This window comes from Paramisgurnus dabryanus, chromosome 14 (genome assembly GCF_030506205.2).
Source record: "Paramisgurnus dabryanus chromosome 14, PD_genome_1.1, whole genome shotgun sequence".
NCBI classification, from domain to species: domain Eukaryota; kingdom Metazoa; phylum Chordata; class Actinopteri; order Cypriniformes; family Cobitidae; genus Paramisgurnus; species Paramisgurnus dabryanus.
In genome coordinates, this window is record NC_133350.1 from 14,163,836 (window position 1) to 14,188,679 (window position 24,844).

Here is a 24,844-nt window from a genome sequence, read left to right on the forward strand (position 1 = left end):
AAACATATGTTGTAAGATTGAATACGTTAGAATAATTTTAATGCACACGGAACAGTCACTAAAACACGAGCAATAAAAGCACAGATAATTTTTTTTTAATGCACAGATATTAAAGTGTGACTTCCGCTATGTGAGTGACGCAACGGAAGTCGTCAGGTCGAATCAGCAGACAGGAAATGGAGAGCGGGGCCTCATCGATACATTAGCTGTGTTCACAGACACGATCAGTGTGATCGATTACAGTGTTGATGGTGGACTGATGTTGGTGAACGGAACCCATGGAGACCCATGAGGAGAAGCCTATCATCTACACGATGGAGAACAAACCCATAGTGACCTGTGAGTGACGTGACGTTAGCTCGCTAGCTGTACACTTACATTTAAAGTGTGTGTATGTGTGTGTGTCAGTTTACACACTCAGCAGTTGTGCACGGACACACACATTCATTCAGCTGTGTGTATGTATGTATATGTGTGTCACTTTATAATAATCGATCTCAGATATTCCTCATATCCCAACTGTCGTGTAAACATGACAGCCAATTGAAACTGATATTTTTCAGGCTGGTCAGAGAATTGAATAAAATATTAAAAGGTACATTTCTATATTGAACACAGGATATTGTAGTGACGCTGAACTTTACGACGTTTAATCGGTCAGACATGACAAACACACTGTACAAAAGCCCGAGTGATGTCCGATCTGAGAGAGTCGGTTCATAGCAAATTGAAAGTATTTGTTTGACGTTCTTGTCATGAAGACACACACACTTTCATAAGTCAATACAATAAGTACATGAAAGTTTGAGAATCTCTCTCTCTCTCTCTCTCTCTCTCTCTCTCTCTCTCTCTCTCTCTCTCTCTCTCTCTCTCTCTCTCTCTCTCTCTCTCTCTCTCTCTCTCTCTCTCTCTCTCCAGAATGCGTGGCTCTTTCTTAAAATCAGCAATCATCCCATTATAATTTTATAGTAATAACTTCTTTCCCTTAAAAAACCTAAAGGTGCCATGGTGTAACAATCAAGCTGCAATGTATCAACTCTCATTTGTTTTTTTGTGAATTTTGGAGTCTGTTTTTGTGAATCGATATGCCAAGTTGTCTGTGGTATCACCTGAAACGAGCAAGTTAAAGGTGCAGTGTGTAGATTTTAGCGGCATCTAGTGGTGAGATTGAGAATTGCAAACCAACAGCTCTGTCCACAGCTTACCCCTCCCTTTCAAAGTGCATAGAGAAGCTACGGTAGATGCTATGGGACAAGCATGTTATCGTCTGAGACAACAGTAACGAAACATGTTCTGTAGAGCAATTTGTTAGCCTAGAAATCTAGACGCACCCTAGCGGCCGCAAAATATATTTGCTGCCAGGGTTTAGTCTAGGCACTCACAATACACTTAACAGCTCCAAAAACCAAAATTTGGTCAGGCCAATCACATCGTGTGTAGCGTCTGTGGGGCGGGCTTAACATGATGACGACAGAGCTGCAACGGTTCCTACTTGAAAACAAAGAATGGCTGCTGCTGCTGGCGAACAGCTTTCTTTTGAAGCGGCTTTGGCCGCGACTCTGGAGGACTTAGACTTATGTTTTTCTTTGAGAGAAGAGCAAATAAACCCTACTGAAGTCCTTTTTAAGCAAGAAAGATGTGTTTGGAGTTTTGCCGACTGGTTACGGTAACTACGTCACCTTCTTCGTTGCTCTGAGTGGTCATAGCGCTATCCTATTGCGTGCAGAGGCATTTTGAGGGACAACCTTATATCCCGCCCCTTGCATTGAGCCGTTTGTGTGAAGAGTTGCCAGACCTTACATCTTGATGTAGGTCTGGCTAACCAGGCTAGCAATTTGTCTGTTTAAGGGGCCAATCACACTAAAGGCGTTTGGTGGTTGCCTAGCAATACAAAAGCCGCACCACACTGCTCTTTTTTGAAGTAACCAAAGCCTTGCGTTTCCAAGCGTTTAATAAAGCAATAAGCCCACTGCTTCACGGGGCTTATTGCTTTTATATAACGGTTACTTCATCTGCATAGCAGGATTTCATAAAATAAAACTCAAATAAGTTGTAATTATATTAGTACAAATATTACTCTTTCGCCAAACAAAGTAGTTCCTCAGAATTAAGTGTGGCTGCAACAGAGTGCAGTTCTCAAGCAACACAGACGTAGCAAAGACACAATGAAAATATGATTTAAGTTCTTGATTTTAAAAATTCATCTAATTTATACATTAACATTTATATCGTGCAACTGTTGAAGTTATGATCAAATATGCTTGGAAGCATGCTTAACTCTTTCCAGTCAGCGGTTTTTTTTTTTTTAAAGTTGCCACCCAGTTTTAGTTTAATGGCTTCCAGAAAAATGATCTTCTTTAAATAAACATAAAATGAAAGAACAGACCATCCGCTTAAAAAAAAAAAAAGTTTCATCCTACCTTCATTTGTTCTCTTCTCACCTCTCAAATTCTTTGCTAAAGCAGAGATAATTCCATTTCTGTGAAGAACTTTTGTAAGAGATCAGATTCAGAGCCATGATCAAAATGTTTTTTAGTGTTGAGTGAATGTGTCATCGTTTAAGTTGGGTAAGATCGGCATCTAGTGGTGGATAATAGCGGAAATATGAATTTGAGGTGGAAACTTCACAGAGAACGTTTTCTCTTTATTGACGAGACGACTCAACAATATTTAGTGACATTTCTGGATATCGCAATAATTGTGCAAATGTAGAAAAAAAAATGATTAAAGACTATGATGTTTATTTTCATAAATCAGTAAGTAGCAACATTGGCGCAGTGATACTTCTGTAATGCGGTCTGAACAGTGGGGATACCGGGGTATTTTATCATGGCTTAGAACACGTTTCAACCAATCAGAATGAAGAACCAGAACTACCCGCTTTATAAAACACGTTTGGTGTGATTTGCCCCTAAAGCTACTGTAGTAACATGGTGCAAAATGGCCCCACTGTGTATGTAGATAGAAACGGCTCATTCTACGGTAATAAAAACATAAAGGTTCATTGTGTAGGGTATTTACTTTGTGCACCACTGAAAATCTAGTTATGCATATTATATTGCATTCTGTCAATAGATCCTCCTAAAATGTACACACTGCACCTTTAAAACTCAGTAAAGTATGTCAGGTAATGTGTGGTGTTGTGTGTTGCGCAGGTGCGGGTGATCAGAATCTGTTCACGGCTCTTTTCACCTCATTGACCCAACAGCTGCCCAGAGAGCCTATGGAATGGAGAAGGTAACTTACATCTGTGTCTGTAGTCATCTTTGGTGTCGTTTTTATAATCCATTGAGTTTTGTCAAGCACTGGATGTTTCACTTGTTTTGTCATTACAGTTATTAGTTCAGTTGATGGCATTTACATGTAGGCCTCATAGGCTGACAACTTGGGTGTAACCTGGTGATGTAGATATGTGTTGGTAGTTCTTTTTAAACCAATGCACACAGACTCTTATTAGAGTATATAAAAGCTGGCTTGTCATTTTGAGAAGCTTTTGTGTATAATGCACATTTGATGGTGTGAATGGAGGATATCAAATATTCAGATGGATCAAGTGCAGCACAAGTGATTTGTTTTCCTTTTAGAGACACAAAAGAGTGTATTTTCTTTTCTTTCTGGAGATCCCATCTTCCTTCAGGGTGTTTCAGCTGCAGATATGATATGAGCAGATCAAAAATCCAGTGATCCTCTTTCATGCTGCAATGATTTCCCATGATTCATTTGTTTACCGTGTGATGACTCTTTAGTTAGGTCTTACACCTGGAAAAATAATTTATATAAAGAAAGCTTTTTCCTTTAACTAGATTTCAGATTTTTTTGTGTGTGTTTCATAATCACTTTGTGTAAGTGTAGATAGTCCTGCATTGTGTTTAGGGCTGGACGATTTGGGGTTGAATGCAATAAATATTTAGATATTTTCTTGCCCCCCGCTCTATACATGTTTACATGCAAGTCAATGCCTCATGTGAGATGTCGCAATCACCTTTATCAAAAACAGTATTTCATCCCCGTTTGAAAATGCAAATATTCAGATGCTTAAACGCATCATTATGAAAGCTTTGGGGTATTCATGTGTTTGAATTCAAGTTTGTTCTACAGTGATCTGATTGGATGCAGTGAGGTTCTGGACGCCCATCATAAAAGGTCTTAAAAAGTCAGGATCCATTTTTGTTTGTTTGTATGTTTGGTGAATCATAAAACCATCAGCAGTTGGAGAGGTCAGATGTCGTCTGCTTGTGTTCAGTAAATACAGATCAAGACCCTGTGTGATCAGATGTTAAATCAAGAATGTAAGTCAGAATATTACATTACTGTGCTTTGGATTAAACCCTCATGTGTGTCCTGTGTCAGGTCTTACGGTCGAGCACCAAAGATGATCTACCTGGAGGCCAATTTTGTCCAGTTTAAAGAAGATCTGCTTCCTAAAGATGGAAATAAAGCTCTGCTCACCTTCCCCTTTCTGCACATATACTGGACCGACTGCTGCGTGAGTCAACACAACAAGCACATTGCATTATGGGATACATTATTCCACACATTGTGTTGTAACGTACAGTTTTAGATACTCTTTGTTTGTGTGGGCTGATATAAAGTCAAACGTGCATGTGTGTATATGTATGTGTTAGGACACAGAGATGTATAAAACATCTGTCAAAGAAGATATGCAGCGTTGGCAGAACGTCCTGCGTCTCCACGGCTCACAGGATTGGCTGATTGTGGTGGTAGAGACGGACAACAAGAAGAAAAACAAAACCAACATCCTGCCGCGCACCTCCATCATGGACAAGATCCGCAATGACTTCTGTAACAAGCAGAGCGACAGGTGAGCTGCGTGCAGAACCTGACCCCGGCAGCGCTGAAATAGCCTCCTAATCCCAGCGCGCTGTGATGCGATGAGCAGCTGTTGATCCGCTCCACATTTAGTGCTGTTGATGATCTTATAAACCCAACACAAGTCTATCTCTATGTATGGAGACTATAGAAATCAACAGACAGATTTGGATCACATACTGTTTGTAGTTTCTTTAACAGACAGCAGAGCTAAAATATTTTATGCATACAGTCAACTGAAATAAGAGATGAGTTCCCTAATCTGCAGATTTAGTAAAAAACTGATACTTTCTGTTCCTTAAATGTGTTGTTACTTATTGTAAAGTCAAAGTTAAATGACCAATCATGATTCACTTTTTAAAGGAACACGCCAACTTTTTGGGACTTTAGCTTATTTACCATATCCTCCAGAGTTGGATAAGTCCATACATACCTTTATCATCTCCGTGCGTGGCGTAACTCTGTCTTACACACCCACCGCTAGCCTAGCTTAGCACAAAGACTAGAAGTAAATGGCTCTAGCTAGCATACTGCTCCCAATTGGTGACCAAATAATGCCAACATCTTCCTATTCATATGTTGTGATTTGTATAGTCACAGCGTGTACAAATAACATGGTCATATTAGACACAGTCATAGGGCTTGGCAAAGATTAATCGCATACAAAATAAAAGTGATTTTCTGCATAATATTTATGTGTGTGTAATGTGTGTAATTATTATGTATATTTAATTTATATAGTCATTTTTTCAGAATTTGTATTTATATATAATTTTTTTAATTTATATTTAATATAGAATATATAAAAATATAAATAAATATATATAAACATGTAAATGTTTCTTATATACATACATGAATATGTGTGTATTTATTTATACATAATAATTACACAAAGCACACACTCATATATTATGCCAAAAATCACTTTTATTTTGTATGCGAATAATCTCGATTAATCTTTGCCCAGCACTACACAGTCACTTATTCGGAGCAGTATGCTAGCTGGAGCCATTTACTTCCAGTCTTTGTGCTAAGCTAGGCTTGGCACTGGGTACGTCAGACAGAGTTACAGCACCCACAGAGATGATAAAGGTATGTATGGACTTATCTAACTCTGGGGGATACGGCGAATAAGCTAACGTCTTTTTTTAACATTTTATATGTGCAAAAAAATAATTGGCTTCAATGGCTTTAAAAAAAATCTGATGCTGGAAACCTTTTAAGTCTGTATTTCATGAGAATCACCCATTTGTCCCTGATTCGATGTAATGTAAACATAATTTGTGCTGTAATGTATCAGTCATAAAAAATCCCACATCAGTCGAGCACTACTAGATATTGTTTTAATAAAAAGGTTTCTCTTACCTCAGTCACCGTTGTTTCTCTATCCGTCTGTCTGTCAGGTGTGTGGCTCTGTCGGATCCTCTGAAGGAGTCGTCTCGTTCTCAGGAGTCGTGGAGTTCGTTCCTCACTAAAGTCCGCACGCTCCTCCTCATGTCCTTCACCAGGAATCTTGGTCGCTTCGAGGATGAGATGAGAACAATGAGGGAGAAGCGCACTGAACCTGGCTGGAGCTTCTGCGATTACTTTATGGTGCAGGTGCGTAATTGGCTAAGCAGGCAGTCGATCACAACAGTTCAAAGGTTGTTCAGGTTGTTCAGGTGAAGCTGGGGTGTAAATCTCTCTCTCTCTGTGTCTTAGGAGGAGCTGGCGTTCGTCTTTGAGATGTTGCAGCAGTTTGAAGATGCTCTGGTCCAGTATGATGAATTAGATGCTCTCTTCACACAGTATGTGCTCAACTTTGGTGCTGGAGGTAAAGCCTCATCTTTTGTGCTGATTTATTTTCATTAAATGTTGTTAATCCAGTCAGCCCAGATGCATTGGGTAACTTCAAAGTTTAAGCGAGCTCACCTGAAGCTGTCCTGTCTGTGTCAGATGGTGCTAACTGGCTGGGCTCGTTCTGTCAACCGGTCCGGAGCTGGAACGGACTGCTGTTACGGAGACCCATTGATATGGAGAAGCGTGACCTGATCCAGAAAGGAGATGCCAGTCTGTTGGATCTGCGCAGTTATCTGTTCTCGCGTCAGTGCACGCTGCTCATCTTTCTGCAGAGACCGTGGGAGGTGACGGTCAGAGCGCTGGAGCTCCTCCACAACTGTGTACAGGAACTCCGACTGCTGGAGGTGTGAGCCGGTTTGGATCTGTATGATGGTGTTTGTTTGTTTGGATCAGATTGAGGCTGACCATGTTGTCGCTGACGTCGCAGGTCTCCGTGGTTTGTGGCGCGCTGGACTGCTGGGTGTTTCTCAGCTGTCTGGAGGTTCTTCACAGGATTGAGGGCTGTTGCGATCGTAGCCAGCTGGAGGCAAACTTCTCTTACACCGTGGGCCTGTGGACCTACGCCACCGAGAAGGTACAGACACGCAGACTGGGTGCTTTTGCGTTTATAAGATCGGAAAGACGATTTATGTTGTGAATGCATTTGCAGCTGAAATCTTTGGGGGATCTGTGTGGTCTGGTGTCGGAGAATGGCCCAAACTCGGAGGATCTAAACAGGACTGTCGACCTGCTGGCCGGTCTGGGAACAGAAAGACCGGAAACGGGTATGAAACGCTCACTTCTGCTAAATGATGGAGTATTGCGTGAAATGATTTAACTTTGTGTGTTTGCAATAAATCCAGCCAACAGCCCTCAGAGTCCGTACAAGAAACTTAAGGAGGCGTTGTCGTCTGTGGAGGCGTTTGAAAAACACTACCTGGTAAGAGACACCTCTGATTAGAGCCGTCACGGTTATGAAACGGTTAATTGTATAATAAATTGTGAATATTATGACGATTAATTGTCTGTTTTATTGCTTTGACATTTCATTCTAATAAATTTTTTTTCTTTGTTTATGAAATAATTTTCACACATTGTTGTGATTATTTAAATAAAATCATTTGCAAGGTATACATTATACATGCACTGCAGCTCCCCCTTGTGTTTTTTTAGAGAGATGTGCAATCATTGCGGTGATCTGAAATCATTGCGATAAGGTCAATTTAATCATTGTGACAACCCTACCTTGGATTTATTTTGTGCTTTGTCTCACTCTCTATCTGTCTGTCTCTCTGATCAGGAGCTGTCTCATGCCGCTATGGAGATGTACAGGGCCATCGGACGCCTGCGCTCAGCTCGTCTTGTTGGAAAGAGTCTGGCTGAGTTTTACATGTGCGTACAGATCGGTTTTGGTGATGGAAACATGCCTGATGGTTTTTGTCGGTGTGTACGTTCATAATTTGTGCGTTTCTCTGTGATCCCAGGAGGAAAGGTGACCCTCAAAGCGCTGAGATGTTTCTTCAGGAGTCTTTGAAGTCATACGTGTCAGAGAACTGGAGTTTACCCATCACGCATACACGTAAACAGATCGCCGAGTGTCAGAAACAGCTGCAGAAGATGGAGGAGTATCCTTCACCATAACATCAGATCACAATAATATAAACAGTACATATACTGGTTCCTCCAGGTCCTTGAAAGTTTGTGAATCTTGGGGATAAATGTCAAGGCCCTGGGAAGTTTTTGAAAATATACATACATAGATACAGGTCATTGAAAGTGCTTGAATCTATTTTATGCAAGAAGTTTCTGGGAAAAATCCATATTATTCCCTGTGTAGTGTAGGATAATATAAAAATTCTAGACTTTTTAAGCACACATGCTAAACTGTTCACTTTAAATGCTTTTATCTTCTATATGAATGTTGATTCATACCAAAATGCTTTTTTGCATAGTTGTGTTTGACACATGAAAACGTCTCAGTTTACGTATGTAACTGTTGTTCCCTGAGAAGGGAACGAGACGCTGTGTCTCCCTTGCCATACTTCCTACGCCCCTGTAACGCCATCTTTGGCAATATTTCAGATAGCGATATACTTCCTGGCTCCCGCATTAAATTTGATCTACACATTCAGACGCACTTACCCCTGGAGGCGTCCCCCAAGTGTCACCACAGTGACGCAGCGCCAGTTCCCTCGAAAGGGAACTGTAACAATGTATCTTAAAAGGTAACACGATTGCTCTCACTTGAAATGTGTCCCCACATTTAGTCCTTGAATCTGACTGTATTGGACCTGGAAAGTCCTTGAAAGGTCCTTGAATTTGAAGTTAACGTGTGGAAACCCTGTGTATACCTGTCCTGCGAGTTGGTCTCTTTAACAGTGTCTGTAGATACCTGCAGACGAGTGCTCTGCTCGCCAGTGATGCCAACCTGAGCGATGACGAGAGGAGACACTTCTGTCAGGAGATCTTGAACTTTGCCAACCAGAGTCCAGAGGGCAAAGGTGAGCGGCTCAGAGAATCAATTGCTTGTACTGATGCCAAGATCTGCTGTTAAAAGTATTTATTACAAATGTGAAAAGAATGCGACTCAAACCGGTTCTGCTGGTCTCATATGTTTACAGATCAGCGTGTCGCTCTCAGTCTGAGCTCTCTCGCTCAGCATCGAGAGTTGCGTTTCCGGCCCGCCTCGGCGCTGGTGCACGTCGGCGCCGCTCTGCAGCTGGAGTTGCGTCTATGCGGCCTGATGCCCGTCCCGGTGCGGCTGGAGCAGCTTGCCGCCACCGTTCACTTCGCCATGGAGCAGCCGGGTCAGAAACGCTCAGGACAGAACACAGACGGTACCGTTACTTTCCCTGTCACAAGTCCGATGTCGACGTCTCCGGCGATAGAGCTCTGCGAGATCCACGAACACAGTCCAACTGATAACGCGCTCAACCTTGCCGGCGTGGTCTGTAGGAACATGCACCTGCTAATGCGGCGGAACGACAGCACCACGTCCCTGGACACGCCCAACGCGGCACCGTCCGCCATCGCTATGGAAGACGGAGCTCGGATGCTGAAGGCTAATGATGTCACTCTGTCGCCCGGCGACAACAGCATCATCTTCACCGCACCTGTAAGAAGAACCCTTATTGATTTAGATCTGATATTAGCATCTGTGTTTTAATGATTTACTTATATGCTGCTTTGTTCTTCAGAGTGAAAAGCCCGGGACGTATACTCTACGACAGCTGTGCGCTACGGTCGGCCGTGTCCAGTTTGTTCTGCCTCACATTTATCCTCTGGTGCAGTATGACGTTTACTCGCAAGAGCCACAGCTCACCATTCAACCTCTCACGGGTCAGTCAGCCCATTCTGAACACGTTTGGTTAACAAGAAAGTATAATATATTTATCAGATGGGATGGCCTATGACTCGTATGAAACTTTGTTCTTTCTTGGTTTCCCAGAAAACCTATTGGCTGGCTTACCACAGCAAGTGAAATTTACAATCCTGACGGGTCACTACACGGTAAAGAAGGGAGACGCTCTTCAACTGAGTAATACAGACTGCATGCCTGTGCTGAACTCCACTACATGCAGCGCTCGAATCCTCAGCAGCTCTGGAGGTAAAAAATCTTCAATGAATCTTACAGATGTGTTGTGATTGTGTCTCTTTATCATCATCATCATCATCATCATTGGTTCATCTCAGAGCTGCTGGGGGAAAGCGTGTTGTCCATTCAGTCGTCTGAGAAAGTGACGAGCATCTCTCTCCCTCTGACTCCGCCCTATCACACGCTGGAGTTCCTGGTGGAAGTGCTGTGTCATATCCCATCATGCCCTGCGCGGATGGAGAGCGGACAGCTCACTAACGGACAGATCAATCATCACTCGCGCAGCAGAACGCGCTTTAACAGCGGCATGACTGTCATAGACCAGAAGGTTTGGTATATCTCAGTAAGATATTGTTTATTTCAGTAGATATCATTTATTTGAAGCAGATGTTTTGTTTGTTGTAGGTGTCTGTCGATTGTCCGTGGTCCATTTACTCCACCCTGCTCTCTCTCACGTTCCACGTGCCCTTTAAAGTGAAACACTCTCTGCTGTCTTCAGGACGGAGGTAATACCTCTCGCTGCACATGTGAAACCAATCACACTGATGTGTTATCACGGCTCTAATCTACTTCCTGTGTGGTGTCACCCTTACAGGAAGTTCATCCAGGTTTGTCTTCAGAATGTATCGGACACTAACTTTCGCCTGAGAGATCAGACGCTTACTGAGATTCATCACACACCTTCGGTGAAACTGCAGCTTCTCGTTCCTCAGACACAGAACGTGAGTCTGTCTGATCAAATGATAAGAGGTGTATGGGTACGGTTCCCACGGGTCCTTGAAAGTTTGTGAATCTGGGAAAAAAATTCAAGGCCCTGGAAAGTTTTGAAAATATGCATACATAGATACAGGTCATTGAAAGTGCTTGAATCTATTTTATGCAAAAAAATCCATATTATTCCCTGTGTAGTGTAGGATAATATCATAAAAATTCTAGACTTTTTAAGCACACGTGCTAAACTGTTCACTTTAAATGCTTATATCTTCTGTATGCGAATGTTGATTCATACCAAAATGCTTTTTAGCATAGTTGTGTTTAACACATGAAAACGTCTTGGGTTACGTATGTAACTGTAGTTCCCTGAGAAGGGAACGAGACGCTGCGTCACCCTTGCCATACTTCCTGCGTCCCTGTAACGCCGTCTTTGGCAATATTTCAGATAGCGATATACTTCCTGGCTCCCACGTCACCCTGTCTGTTTTGTTAAGCCTCACCATTGGTTGAATTTGATATACACATTCAGACGCACTTACCCCTGGAGGCGTCCCCAAAGTGTCACCGCAGTGACGCAGCGTGAGTTCCCTCGAAAGGGAACTGTAACAATTTATCTTAAAAGGTAACACGAGTGCTCTCACTTGAATGTGTCCCCACATTTAGTCCTTGAATCTGACTGTATTGGACCTGGAAAGTCCTTGAAAGGTCCTTAAATTTGAAGTCAACTAAGGTGTGGGAACCCTGTGTGATGTCATGTTTGTGTGCAGCTGGTGTTGAGTAAGCAGTGTGTGTTCAGTGTTTGGGAAGTAAAGTGGGACGGCGCTCCTCCGGCCGCACTGAACTGCCAGTTTTCTGCCGGTTTTGCGCCTGCAGACGCATCAGACGCGGCGATCAGACCTTACAGATACGACTTCATGCTGGAGAGAGTTTCAGTAAGCGCACGCATACACGGACAAATAAATGAACGCATACACTGCAGTGTCTGATAATCTCTCTCTGTGCATCAGACCGTGTACAGCATACGAGCAGAGATCCATCCGTCCGCGGGAGAGCAGCACTGCCGCACCGGCGCCCTCTGCAGGCTGGAGGTGTCCCTCACACGTCTGTCTGAGCCCGACGACACGGACAGAACAGACGAGGAGATCAGCGAGGCGGAGGGTTTGCGCACCTCCAGACTTATGTATGAAGGTACGACCGAGTCTGTTACTGTAGTACTACTGAACATTAGCTGTACTCTGTGTTTATCGTCTGTTTGTGTGCGCAGTGATTGATAACAACAGTAACTGGGCGGTGTGCGGCAAGAGTTCAGGGGTTGTGTCCATGCCGGTTGCTGCCATGGCAACGCACAAGGTTCACATGGAGATAATGCCACTGTTCGCGGGACACCTGCCCTACCCCAAAATCAGAGTGTTTAAATATCTGCCGCACCACACCAGCCCCGTCATCCCAGCAGACACCGGTGAGCTCACATGTAGTACAGGTAGTATCGTATGATATTGTAGTTGTGCTAAAAAGTGACAAGTATCTCTTCTGTTCACAGACTCCTGTCTGGAAAACGACAGTCTGTCTTTGCTGGATAAAGCGCTGGAGGATCAGAGTGACACGGCGAGTCTGCGCAGCCGGGGTAGCATTCACTCACTGGGCAGCAGCGAGCAGCAGCCGAGGGGTCTCCCGATGCCAAAGCGCGAGGCGTTCGGCCCCGGTCAGGTGTTCGTCTGCACGCAGGGCCGCCAGGTGTTAGTGCTCCCCGGCACCGACGATCACGTGCTGGAGGTCAACGTCACATGACACCTATGGTCGGCCCCGCACGGCCATCTCTGCGCTCTTGTTGGACTACAGACGGGGGGAGAGAGGGTCACGGGCGTCACTGGAATGGGCGGGCGGACGTTGGGTGTCGGTCTGGCCTGAACGCGGAAACACACAAACACACATCACTGGAGCCTGAGGAACATCTGCTGTCTTAATACTTTGATTTGACTCTGTTTTTACTGCACTTAATGTTTCGCTCCGCTGCGACAGACACTAGATGGAGCTCATGCTTTATATTTCAGTCTCAGACATCCCATGATGCCCTGCGGCTCTTCCTCCTCCTGTGCTCAGGTGGCCATCTCTCATGAAGAGCATGACTTTTGCATATATGTGTGTGTGTGTTTCTTGCACTACATGTTCATTTCAGTGTTGTGTGTGCGTGTGTGTGTCGCTTTACTGTCAGCTCGTGAGAGCGCCACCTGCTGTACATACTATTGAATACATAGATAATATTTAATAAGAGTCACTGTATGGATGCATCGGCTGAACCAAAATCCAGGTAGAAGAGGAAATCCATCACGCGAGTCACTGAAATGAAAGAACAATGATTATTTTCACTGGGTGTTATTGGGTGAAATATATTTATGATGATTTTTTTTGTTGCTAAAGGTTCGGTTAAAGCAGATGACACACACAAGACCTCAACGTTTCTCTATCAAAAGAGTTTAATGTCCAGCCTGAAGTCTTTATTGATTGCACAGTATTGTTTAGATGTGTTTATTTTCCATTGTCTATTTTTAAGACTGTAAGAAAATACACAAGCTTGTGTGCTGATCTGGGAACAGCTGTGTGTGTTTATCTTTAAAGCTTATCGTCGTAAGGCCAAAACTGATCCTGCAGTAGAGCATTAGAGGTTTTATATGAACTCATTTGATTTATTTTGTGGCTTTCTCGCTTGGGTTCAGGGACGATGGGATCAGCCTGATGATCGTTCATTCACCTCATGACTCTTGAAAGTTCTGGACTCAGAACATCGACAGTTTTCACAAACTGTTTGTAAATTGTTCAGTCAATGAAACATTAGATTGTACTTGGATTATTTAAAAATATGTATCATACAGCTGAAAATATACATATGTTTTAAAAGGGTGTTTGTTTCCTTGGTTTTCTCTTGAATGCTCAATGACAGAGGATTATTAGCATCATTTATTTAAGTTTGTACAGAAAGTTTGGCAACATCTTATAAAAATAAAACTACACAAATAAATAAGAGTTGGCAAAACATTTAAGAAACAAATTTAACGGAGTAATCCAGACAGTAGACGATTACGGGTGGCCAGGTGCTGTCTGGGAAAGAACTGACTTCCAGACACATGAAGGCACAGATCTGCGTTTGATGGGTTGTGTTCACCGTGGGCTTGCTTTCTTTGAAACGCGACAAATCTTTGGCACAAGAGTCCATTTCTCCATTACAGACGGTGAAATCTTTGTCCTTTCAGTTGTGGATTTCTTTTGTAACCTGATCACAGATACAAAGCACATCATCAACTTGAGTTAGTATCACAGATACCATTTTTCACATTTGCCCTTTAAATCACTTCATTTTTATACATTTCCTTAACATCTCTTCGATTTTATTCAGATCTAACGTTTTTTTTTTTTTTAATTTACATAACTTTTAAAAAGGTTTCCTCTGTCTATTGAAATACTTTTTTGCAATTTCACAACTAATACATCATTTTTAATACATTAAAGAGCACCAATTATTAATTTCACGATTTTAAATTTCCTTTGGTGTGTAAGTGTGTATTAGTTCATGTTAACGATATGCAAAAGGTACAAATCCCAAAGTAAACGATGACGCGAGTTACTGCTCAAACTTAAATCTCTTTTCTTGGACTACAACAAACACACAGATTGTAGGCAACAGTTTACTTCCTGGGTCTGTTGACGTGGACACGGCGATCGTTATCATAATCCCGCCCACTTTTTACACCCAGCCTATAAGTCGACTTTACTACTGACTAAACCATGATTCAAACACAGTTCTGTGCAGTGCAGAGAAGCGCTTGTTGTTTGTCGTTTCTATGATCACAAATGCAGACATGGTTTTAATGTTTTAGTATCCTTACCTGGTAAATTTAATCAGCTTGGTCATTTTCTGTATCAGATTCAGCTTGTATTGTTAAGTTAGTAAAGACGATATTAACTCCTGTCAGTAGTGCATTGTGAGCAAATCTTTCAAACATGGTAAGGAGCGTAACATTTCCAGCTGACATCAGAGGTATTCAGACCAATCACAACATTCTGGTTAGCCGGCCAATCGGAGGGAACTGCACTTTTCAGAACGATGAGCTTTGTACAAAATCAACGCGTTTCAGGACGGCATGGCATAGAGGAGAAACAAAAATGTACGGTATGTGGAAAATAATGCGTTTTTTTTTATCATAAACCACGTGTATTACACCAAATACGCAAAATAAAAAAAATGTATCAACGTAATAGGTGCTCTTTAAGTACCTGTTATATAGTTGTGAGCAAACTGCTGTGATTATCTTCCAAAAGCAACAATAACAGTGAGCACTGAGCGTGTCTTTACACTGCTGGAGTATGGAGGACAAGAAGTGCCCCTTGAAAATAAAATGAAGAAAGTTGATTGGTTGCCCCAACGTGTGAACATTTAACTGGCATTTTTTAACTCGATTGACGAATGAAAAAAACATTTGGCAAATAGATAAAGAAAAGTTACTGGCAAACGCTTTTTAAAAACGCTATAAAAAAAGGCAATTTAAAAGGGAACTATCCCTTTAAAATGATTTATTAGCGTAATATTTTGTATTAAAACATTAATTAAACAAAACATTTTAAATAGTTTACTTTTCTAAAATATTCTGAAAACTTATTTAACTACATTTCGAAACATTAATGAAAAAACATGTCATGCCTTTTTAAAAGTGATTCATTTATTTACATTTTCATGTTAAAATCATTCAATTGATTCTTAATTTTATTTATTTTTTTATTTATATGTGGCACTCCTGGTCTTCCATTCTGGAGGGTTTGGCACCATTATATTGTAAATCTGCTTTTAAATAATATGCATCATGAAAACAGTATACAAATATACTATTTCTATGAAGAAAATGTCAGAAATGATTTTCAAATGCAGTGTTTACTCACATGGCGAGTCGTTTGCGTTCTAAAGCTTTTCTGGTAGCAGCAGACAGTGAACCCTTCACTTTATTACCCTGAAACAACATCAATTTAAACAGATATTCATTCTCTATTTGTAATGTCTGATGTCACAGAAGTACGGTAAGAGTGAATCTCATCACGTTCAGAACTATTATAACATGTGTGCATAGACTTACATTGTAACAGCATTAGGGCACACATAACTTTATATATTTTCTGGAATACTTGAAGGCATGTGATACACAAACATAAAACAATCAAGAAGCTGTTTATATTATGATTAATAAAGCAGGATTTTACTCACGTGCTGTTTGAAGCGTCTTTCTCTGGTCACCTGTCTGTCCTGGCCAATCATCTTCATCCGTTCACAGATGCTGCTGTTGAAGACGATGTTGTGGAACTCGTAGCGAGCGGCGCGTAGCTGATGACGCAGACAGAGAAGCAGTCACATGCAGATGCTGCGCAGACAGATTCATGTCATTTATGTGTGTGTGTGAAGCTTCACCTGCAGAGAGACTCGATCGTGCAGCATCAGGTCCTGTCGGCTACTGAATTCTCCTCTGACGGCCGTCTGATGCAGGAACTGCTGTGTGTCCTGAGAAAACGACAGCTGGTGTTAAAATGATTCCTGAACATTCATTACAAAGGTTAACTGCATAAGAGACACAAAAGTGCCATCACATCACCTGGATGGTTCGGATCAGCTGCGACACGCGTTCTGTACGCAGGAGCCTTCGGGTCAGAAAGCCCTTCACAGCGGCCGCCAGCAGAGGGCGACAGGACGCAGGGACAGAGAGACGGAACTGCTGTGAGACAGAGAGACAGACAGATGGTGAACAGATGTCAGTTAATAGAGGGATTGTGATGTTTTGTGTGTGTTCTACCGGTCGTACACGTGATGTGTCGAGCGTATGGGAGGGGCTTGTGAACGCAGACGAGGTCGAGTCGTCCTCCAGACGTGAGCCCGTGCTGGGACGCTGGAAGGACACGCTCCTCAGAAACTGGTATCGCTCGGCCAAGGACTGGGAAAAAATGAGAATGTAATGTTAAAAAAAAACTGATTTATTAAAAATATTTCTAATCTTGGCTAAATGTGTGGCAACCAGAGCATTAATATCAGTTATTTCAAGTGTTATAAACATAAAAACTGTAAAGCATGTTCTGCTCTTATCTTTAAATCTTTCACCAAATTTTTAGAAGTTGGCATCATCAAACATACAGACAGACACTTTTATCCTCTTATCACAGATTAATGAATGACTCTCGCTCTTTTGTTTTAAAGAGAACAACAGACAGAAAGAGAGACAGACCGACAGGTGTGATCAGGCATTTAAGAGATCAACTAATGAATTAAACAAAATGATCCTCATTTTCTGTCTCAATTCCCACAAAAACACGCACACACAGCAGGCTGTAAGAGAAACCGTGTGTGTGTGTGTTCATTAAATGTCTATTAGATGCATTCACATTACAGTCAGTAATTAATGACATAAGGACGATGTAAGGCACTGAAGGAGGACGCTGTGTCCTTGAGCTCACCGACTGCTGATAATAATAATAATACAAGAATAAAACATCTACACTTCAGAGTTTTTCAGGCCAGATATTTCTGTTGTTATATTGTCATACAGTGTTTTATTCTGACAGACAGTACTGGACTTCTGCCATGAGCTTAATAGAGTCCAAGGAGAGTCGAATTTAATGTCTCATCTCATCTGAGGGGTTTGATTAGAAAAAAGCTTTTTTACCAGGCCACAAACAATCAAGGACATCAAATGAAGCAAACAGGTCAAGCTGTGACTCCTGGTTTTTCTTACTGTGAGTGTTTCACAATATAATGTAACCAAATCAGACATTGATTCTGCAAATTCACCCAAAAATGCATTAAAGAATTAGTCAAATTTTTAAAAAAAAAATCCAGATAATTTACTCACCACCATGTCATCCAAAATGTTGATGTCTTTCTTTGTTCAGTCCAGAAGAAATTGTGTTTTTTGAGGAAAAGATTTCAGGATTTCTCTCATTTTAATGGACTTTAATGGAACCCAACACTTACTCAACACTTAACATTTTTTTTTTCAATGTTTCAAAGGACTCTAAACGATCCCAAACGAGGCATTAGGGTCTTATCTAGCAAAACGACACTTTTAAACCACAACTTCTCGTCTTCCTCCGGTCCTGTGACACGCCAGCGCGACCTCACGTAATTGCGTAGTGACATAGAAAGGTCACATGTTACATTTATAAAACGCACATTTGTGGACCATTTTAAACAATAAACTGACACAAAGACATTAATTATTATCATTCCACATACAACAGCATCAGAACGGTCCTCTTTCTCCACACTTGTAAACACTGGGGCATAGTTTCGATCTCTTGACGTGATGGCGTATTGCATGAGGTCGCGCTGGCGCATCACAGGAAAGGAGATAGACAAGAAGTTGTGGTTTAAAAGTGCTTTTTTTTGTTTCGCTAGATAAGACCCTTATGCCTCGTTTGGGATCGTTTACAGTCTTTAAAAACTCTGTTTAAAAAAATGTTGAGTAAGTGTTAAGTGTTGGGGTCCATTAAAGTCCATTAAAATGAGAAAAATCCTGCAATGTTTTCCTCAAAAAACATAATTTCTTCTCGACTGAACAAAGAAAGACATCAACATTTTGGATGGCATGGTGGTGAGTAAATTATCTGAATTTTTTTAAGAAAATGGACTAATCCTTTAAGATGTTCCACACCTGTATAAATTACTTTATTCTGCGGAATACAAATTAATATATTTTGAAAAATGCGTGCAAGCAGATCTGGGGCACCATTGACTTGCATTGACTTCCAAATAAGGGTTGTTTTATATATATAGTTTCATTGGACACACGTGCGGTGATGCGAAACGCATCTGGTCCGAACTTTACTTGCGGTTTCTGTTTGTTTAATGGTCTGACTAGTTGCTAAACTGAACTCTTGAACAAATACCTCGCCGAAATAGCAAATGTTTTGGTTTCCTATGTAATCTACGTGTTGTTTATTTTGCTTGTTGTTATATAAATAAACTACATTTAAAGTACTTTGTTTTTATTTATTCTAAGCAGAGTTTACCAGAAGTTACGTGTGGACCACAAAAGCCGCTTGTTTATGTTGGTAGTGCTGAAACCGTCTATATTGTTTTCTCATTTCTTTGTAAAGCACTTTGAATTACCTCTGTGTATGAAATGTACTATACAAATAAACTTGCCTTGCCTTGCCATTGTAGGAAAAATAATAATACTATGGAAGTGAACAGGGCCCCTGATCTGTTTGGTGTAACAATACATCAATATGGATTGATGCATCGATGCCACACATAACATATCGATATGAGGTACCTTTATTTCGACGCGCTCCATGTCCTCATTCTTTGACGTAACGTCCATCTACGCATTTCTGTCAAACACGCATTTACGTTTATTTTCATGTGCTAGTGTCAGCAAGTGAATGCAATACATTCCGGTTGTAGGAGCGAAAACACAACAAAAGAGGCAGAAGACGTTGTGACCGCTATTGGTCGCAAATCGTGGTTTTGGAAATATTTTGTATTTGTAAAATGGATGGGACAAACAGAAAACCTTTGCCAGCATCAGCTGAAACACTAAAGACTTGTGGCACTAATGATTGTTGCCATCATAAGCTTGATTTTGTGTGACATTTGTATTTTTTCTTAGTTTCTTTTTGTAAATGTCCCAATTGGGACAGAGATTTTACCTTTTTTAAAGAGTTTAAATAAACATTCATGTTATATATAATATTACTTAACTTAATATTCAAGTATTGATAAATTAATTGAATCGCAATTGAATCGAAGAAGCGGTCGATGTATCAAATATCACACAGCTGGAGGGAGGAGCGATAACGTATTGTATCGCAATAAACTGTCCGATTTACACCCCTACTATGTAATGATGTAATGTGTCCTATCTGTGACAGGCTGTGGTTTGTTTCTCACCTGCAGTAGATCCTGCTGTTGTCTGCGTTCTTCCTCCAACAGAACTTTCACTCGATCATCCGGCTGCAGCTGCGCAGACGACTCCAAAACTAAAGATCATACGAATTATTTTATAAGAGAAAATCTCACAACAGTTATCCTGTTTTCAAACTCACCATGGTGTGATATACATCAGTCTGTGTGTGTGTGTGTGTGTGAGACTAACACACCTCTACTATATTTATATAATGGACCAACTATGACTGATTATATTCCCTAAATCAGGGGTCTCCAACGTTTTTTGTGGGCAAGGGCTACCACAATGGATAAAACATTTTGGAGGGCTACTTTTTGATATAGTCTACTCAAAACTTTTTTGTTTTACTTGTTGATATGTTTTAGTATTGTTTAAAATTTTAACAAGCTAAGATAAAAAACATGTAATAAATAAATCTTACAATTAGACTATTAATAGAATGTGCTTTGGCTGGCACCTCACACTCTCTGTGCGGTCTACTTGGTGGGCACCACGTTTGAGACCCCTTCCCTAAATCAATTATCAAAAACACATAATTTGGTTCAGAAATGACATCCGGACTGACCTCTGGGTGTGCTGAAGCTCAGTCTCTTTATTTCTCGTCCAGGGCTCATCATATGCACCTCATTCATGAGAAGCCTCCGTTTGGCACGAGATACCCCCTCATTACCGCCCATCTCGGGGGTCAACTGCTTACCCTGCGTCCAGAGACAAGAGGGGGCATCTACATCATACGACTGGCATAGGGACGAGTCAATCGGAGAGCTTCGTTCTTCACATGACTGTTTCTTCTTTTCATTTGTTTTGTGATTACTGGAGTCAGTAAGAATGCCCACTTGCTGCGGATGGTGATTTGAACGCTCGATGGTATGAACTGATTTTGAAAATCTGATTTGTGATGGGTGTGAGTTTGTGACAGCGGTGACGTCTTGCTGTAAAGTTTTATTGGACGTGAGTGCAGAAAGGCAAATATCAGGAGAAACTTCCTCTTTGTTGAGCATGTAGCTGCTGTTATCTACAGCAGGATCTGCCTGTGACAGTGTAAGCGTTGACTCCAGGTCTGAGATCAGTGCTTTCAGACTCGATAAGTTTAACTCTAACTGGGTGATTTGCTCTGTTTGCTCTGAGCTGCGGCCTACATGTATTACTCCGTCATCCACTGACCCACGGTTTGGATCAGAATCAGCATCACGGTCTACACAAACCAAAGCTTTCCGAACGGGAACAGGAATGCTGCTGCCTTTTTTGCTGCGTATGGGGCTTAAACAGAACTTGGGTGCCGGAACGCTGGTGAATTTTTTCCCAACGGCTGAGGAAGATCTGGAGCCGACCATAGGCTTCTGTTTGGAGAGATACAGAGACCTGGCCGTGACAGGAAGTTGTTTAGACGTTGAGTGAGAAGGAGCAGCAATATCCTCTGTCAGAGCATCATGATGTTCCTCAGGATGGGCGTCTGAGGCCGAACTACGACAGGTTTCCTTCGAGATCTCATCATCTGTGGCCGGTTCTGCATCAGGTGGCTGAATCTTTACTTTTCTCGTCTCTCTTGCGTTCTTCCAAATCTGATTGGGAAGGAATTCCTGGTTTTCCTTATCCGACATGCTGTGCTCATCAGCCGATTCGAGAGCTCGTGCTTGACTGCGCAGCAGGCGTTGGCGTCGCCTGTAGTCTTGAGATTTCTTCAGAAGGTTTTGAAGACTCATTCGGTACGGTCCCTCATCCGTGTCTGGTTCAGACGATGGCTTTACAGGTTCTGTAACATCTACTGTCGGGTTTGAAGCTGGGATTGTATTCTCCTCCTCTAAGGCCGATCCATCGACTGGAGCATGGCTGATGATGTCACTTCCTGTGCCGGTCACATTTAAACAAAAGCCTGAAGAGGTCTGACTGTTCTCTACAGCATCCTGCTTCTCCATCCAGCTGGAGTCACAGGTGACATCTGTGTTTTCATTGGTCACATATCCTGATGACATCATCATCTGGTGACTGATGTCATTTTGAGGAAGTTTATCTGAGTGATTGTCAAATTCATCCTGTGAGTGAAGACCCTGAGTTGTGTGTGTCTTCTGACTAGTGCCCTTAAACAGAACTGTGATCTGGGTTTTATCCAGAGAATCATCCCCTGGGAAAGCTCTCAGCTGATTGGCTGGCTGGCCATCATGAGTGGTTGATGTCAGAGGGCGACAGGTGACGTTCTCTTCACACTGTGTGGCATCATCATCACACGTCTGCTGTTTGGTGCTGATGATGTTTCTCTGAACATCTGCAGTCACTCTTTCACCTTTAAACTTTAAACACGCAAAGAAATTTTATCATTTTATTTTATTGTTATAATCATATTATACTGTTGTATTGTATTGTCTGATCAGAAAAATATTAATTGGACCTAATTATATTACATTTAAATAGTTGTTTTATAAATCTAATACTAGTGATGCACAATATCAAAAGAACATGCAATAACTTGCTAAATGATGTGATACAATAATCCTTCAAGAATGTATATTATATTCAAAAGCTGAAAATAAAATACAAACACATGTTGCATGTTCCTTTTAAATTGATGACCATCTTAGAGCACAATACAACTTATCTCAAGGCATTTCGTGGTATTATCACAAAATATTTGATTTATTTATTCGTGTTTTTGGACAAAATGTTCTGCCTTTTTCGTGTCATTGGGCACACATGTCTTTTTCTTGTCATTTTATGTATTGTTTTCTCATAGTTTTTTATTTTTTACCATTGTCACTAGGAGTTGGGGTAAGAACGACTTTTTGTTACATTTCAGACATCCAAACCCCAACTCTAATTCCAAACCCAAGCGAAAATAGTTAGGAACTGAGAAAAAGATGTAGAAACCAATCCATAAAATTACATCCTAACCCAAACCCCAAAACTAACCCCAAATTTGGAGGTTAAAAAAATCAAAGTTTAATTTTACATGATCTTCTTATAGACTGAAATTAATTATATAATCTAATTATGTATATATAAATACACACACATGCATGTATATATTTAGGAAATATTTACATGTGTTTATACATTTTTATATTTATATAGACAAATTTCTTAAAATTATACATGCATGTATGTGTATTTATATATACAGAATTATTAAACACAGTACGCACACATATATGATGTAAACAAAAACTTTTATTCTGCAAATGGTTAGTTGCGATTAATCATTATGCAGCCCTATATCTTACTCAGTCGATAATAAATATATCACGGTTATTTTTTCGCAGAATATTCTTTACAATATATAGTAGGGCTGGGTATCGATTCAGATGTTCCAGATCGATTCAATTTCGATTCACAAGCTATCAAATCGATTCGATTTCGATTCTCGATTCAATTTTCGATTCCGATTCTCGGGTTGGTTTTTATACTCGATTCTTGATTCAACTTAATGAATATAGATTTAATACAAATACTATATTAATAAAAAATAACAGTGAACATAAGTTTACAAGTAGGTAATTAATAAAAAGAAATTAAAAGCCACAACACTAACCTTGTCTCTTGCTTGCAAAATCAAAAATGCTTCTATACCTCTTACTTTTTATGTGAAGGTAGCATCAACTTCGATGAACCCCATTTTAAGCACTAAATGAAAGAATGACAGGCTCCTTGGAAACACCACGCAAGGCAAAAAAGATGGTGACATCTAGTGAAGAAGACTAGTAATTTGATTAACGTTAATCTTACGTTCAATGTTTGCACAAAAAAATATGGGGAAAAAAAATCGATTCTGCTCTCTGAGAATCGATTCTGAATCGACCACGTTTTAAAAAACGATTAATCGAAAAATCGAAAAATTTTGCCCAGCCCTAATATATAGGATGATTTTTATGTAGAAAACAATAAATCACAAAAATGTTTTAGCTGGGTTTTCACAGACTGGTCACGTATCATGTTTTCTTCGTAATGAAAGCAAAGCAGACAGGTGTATAACACTGTCCATCTGTTTGTCAGTCAGTATCAGGTTTTCTCTTATGTCTCAGTTTATGTCTAAGATAAATGCAGATGTGTGTTACTCACGCTGTCAGGTTTCTGCTGTCTCCTGCTCTTCATCAGACTCGATACTGATTCTCTCAGATGTCTCATCTCATCTCTCTGCTGCTCACTTAACTGACAAACACAACACACATGATTATCAGACATACTGTATGATCAGATGTGTCATGAGAGATCTGATGATAATAATAATGTTATACCAGAGGAGGCAGGATACAGACTCCATGAAACACAATCACTGATGAAGGTTTAAAGAGAGATGACTGATCATCTTCATCCGCTAGACTCATACAGTGTCTCTGAATGAAATCTTCATAACTCTCCATCATGCTTAAAACATACAAATCAAGATAATTAACGCCTGTCATGAAATTAACTACAGTAAACATTATTCTTGTTTAATAACATTCGATATCAAACTAATACAAGTCAGTTTTTTGTGAGGTAAATAACGAAAACACACGTACCTTGTGAACGTTGCTTTGTTAACGTAGCTTCATCTAACTAAACAGGCACTGTCGCGCGGTATATAAATACCACATTCATTTAATTATAACTGACTAAAACAGTAAATTAAAAAGATTTAAAAAGCATGAAAACAATCATTTAAAGTGTTGAGCTGTGAGACTTTCACGACATGTTTACATTTCCGCCACAGAAACGACCGTTATTACCGGACTGGAGTTCTGACTGGATCAGGATTGTAGTTCTGACTGGATCCGGACTGTGAAAAGTCTATAAAACTCTTTTATTATATAAATAAATGACATGTAAATAATGCTGCAGCGTATCACTCAAAGCACTTTTAAGTTTGGTATGTAATTAGAATTTCTTTCAAATAGTCAAACAAATACATTTTAACACCACTGTGTAGATTATAATCCAGTTCATGGTTTACCAGCTGTCGTGTGGCAGGAGCGCG

At 40.7% G+C, this 24,844-nt stretch overlaps 2 protein-coding genes across 5 annotated transcripts; one reads left to right on the top strand and one right to left on the bottom strand.

The window, feature by feature from the left end:
• The first annotated feature begins 138 nt into the window (after window positions 1–138).
• trappc10 (trafficking protein particle complex subunit 10) lies at window positions 139–13,858 on the top strand. 2 transcript variants are annotated; one of them, XM_065259209.1, is made up of 24 exons: window positions 139–339; window positions 3,156–3,237; window positions 4,099–4,143; window positions 4,351–4,486; window positions 4,626–4,822; window positions 6,237–6,432; window positions 6,535–6,646; window positions 6,769–7,016; window positions 7,100–7,246; window positions 7,322–7,436; window positions 7,515–7,591; window positions 7,952–8,043; window positions 8,136–8,276; window positions 9,040–9,152; window positions 9,273–9,766; window positions 9,849–9,990; window positions 10,100–10,258; window positions 10,345–10,574; window positions 10,652–10,752; window positions 10,842–10,968; window positions 11,728–11,892; window positions 11,968–12,148; window positions 12,225–12,419; window positions 12,501–13,858. In XM_065259209.1, exons 1-24 carry the CDS (start codon window positions 279–281, stop codon window positions 12,746–12,748), a joined length of 3,804 nt encoding a protein of 1,267 aa, XP_065115281.1. In that variant the 5' UTR covers window positions 139–278; the 3' UTR covers window positions 12,749–13,858. The 2 variants fall into 2 exon arrangements, with proteins under 2 accessions (XP_065115281.1, XP_065115282.1); XM_065259210.1 differs by lacking the exon at window positions 4,099–4,143.
• Window positions 13,859–13,897: 39 nt separating this feature from the next.
• Window positions 13,898–24,806, bottom strand: cp110 (centriolar coiled-coil protein 110). Of its 3 annotated transcripts, none has more exons than XM_065259214.2 (11): window positions 24,390–24,803; window positions 24,123–24,252; window positions 23,947–24,036; window positions 20,462–22,184; window positions 19,881–19,969; window positions 16,798–16,926; window positions 16,591–16,707; window positions 16,410–16,499; window positions 16,209–16,325; window positions 15,890–15,957; window positions 13,898–14,228 (listed from the first exon to the last, which is right to left on the bottom strand). In XM_065259214.2, exons 2-11 carry the CDS (start codon window positions 24,249–24,251, stop codon window positions 14,117–14,119), a joined length of 2,664 nt encoding a protein of 887 aa, XP_065115286.1. In that variant the 5' UTR covers window position 24,252; window positions 24,390–24,803; the 3' UTR covers window positions 13,898–14,116. The 3 variants fall into 3 exon arrangements, with proteins under 3 accessions (XP_065115286.1, XP_065115285.1, XP_065115284.1); XM_065259213.2 differs by having other exon boundaries at window positions 16,591–16,710; window positions 24,390–24,801; XM_065259212.2 differs by having other exon boundaries at window positions 16,591–16,926; window positions 24,390–24,806.
• Window positions 24,807–24,844: the final 38 nt, after the last annotated feature.

Excerpts from the sequence above, each read along its gene's own strand:
- cp110 (XM_065259212.2), bottom strand. The coding sequence starts at position 24,251 with ATGATGGAGAGTTATGAAGATTTCATTCAGAGACACTGTATGAGTCTA. Across the intron at positions 22,185-23,946 it reads GACAGCAGAAACCTGACAGC|TTTAAAGGTGAAAGAGTGAC; the intron begins GTGAGTAACACA and ends GCGTGTTTAAAG. Across the intron at positions 15,958-16,208 it reads AAAGACGCTTCAAACAGCAC|GGTAATAAAGTGAAGGGTTC; the intron begins GTGAGTAAAATC and ends ATGTTGTTTCAG.
- trappc10 (XM_065259209.1), top strand. The coding sequence starts at position 279 with ATGGAGACCCATGAGGAGAAGCCTATCATCTACACGATGGAGAACAAA. Across the intron at positions 4,144-4,350 it reads CTGGACGCCCATCATAAAAG|GTCTTACGGTCGAGCACCAA; the intron begins GTCTTAAAAAGT and ends GTCCTGTGTCAG. Across the intron at positions 7,017-7,099 it reads AGGAACTCCGACTGCTGGAG|GTCTCCGTGGTTTGTGGCGC; the intron begins GTGTGAGCCGGT and ends CTGACGTCGCAG.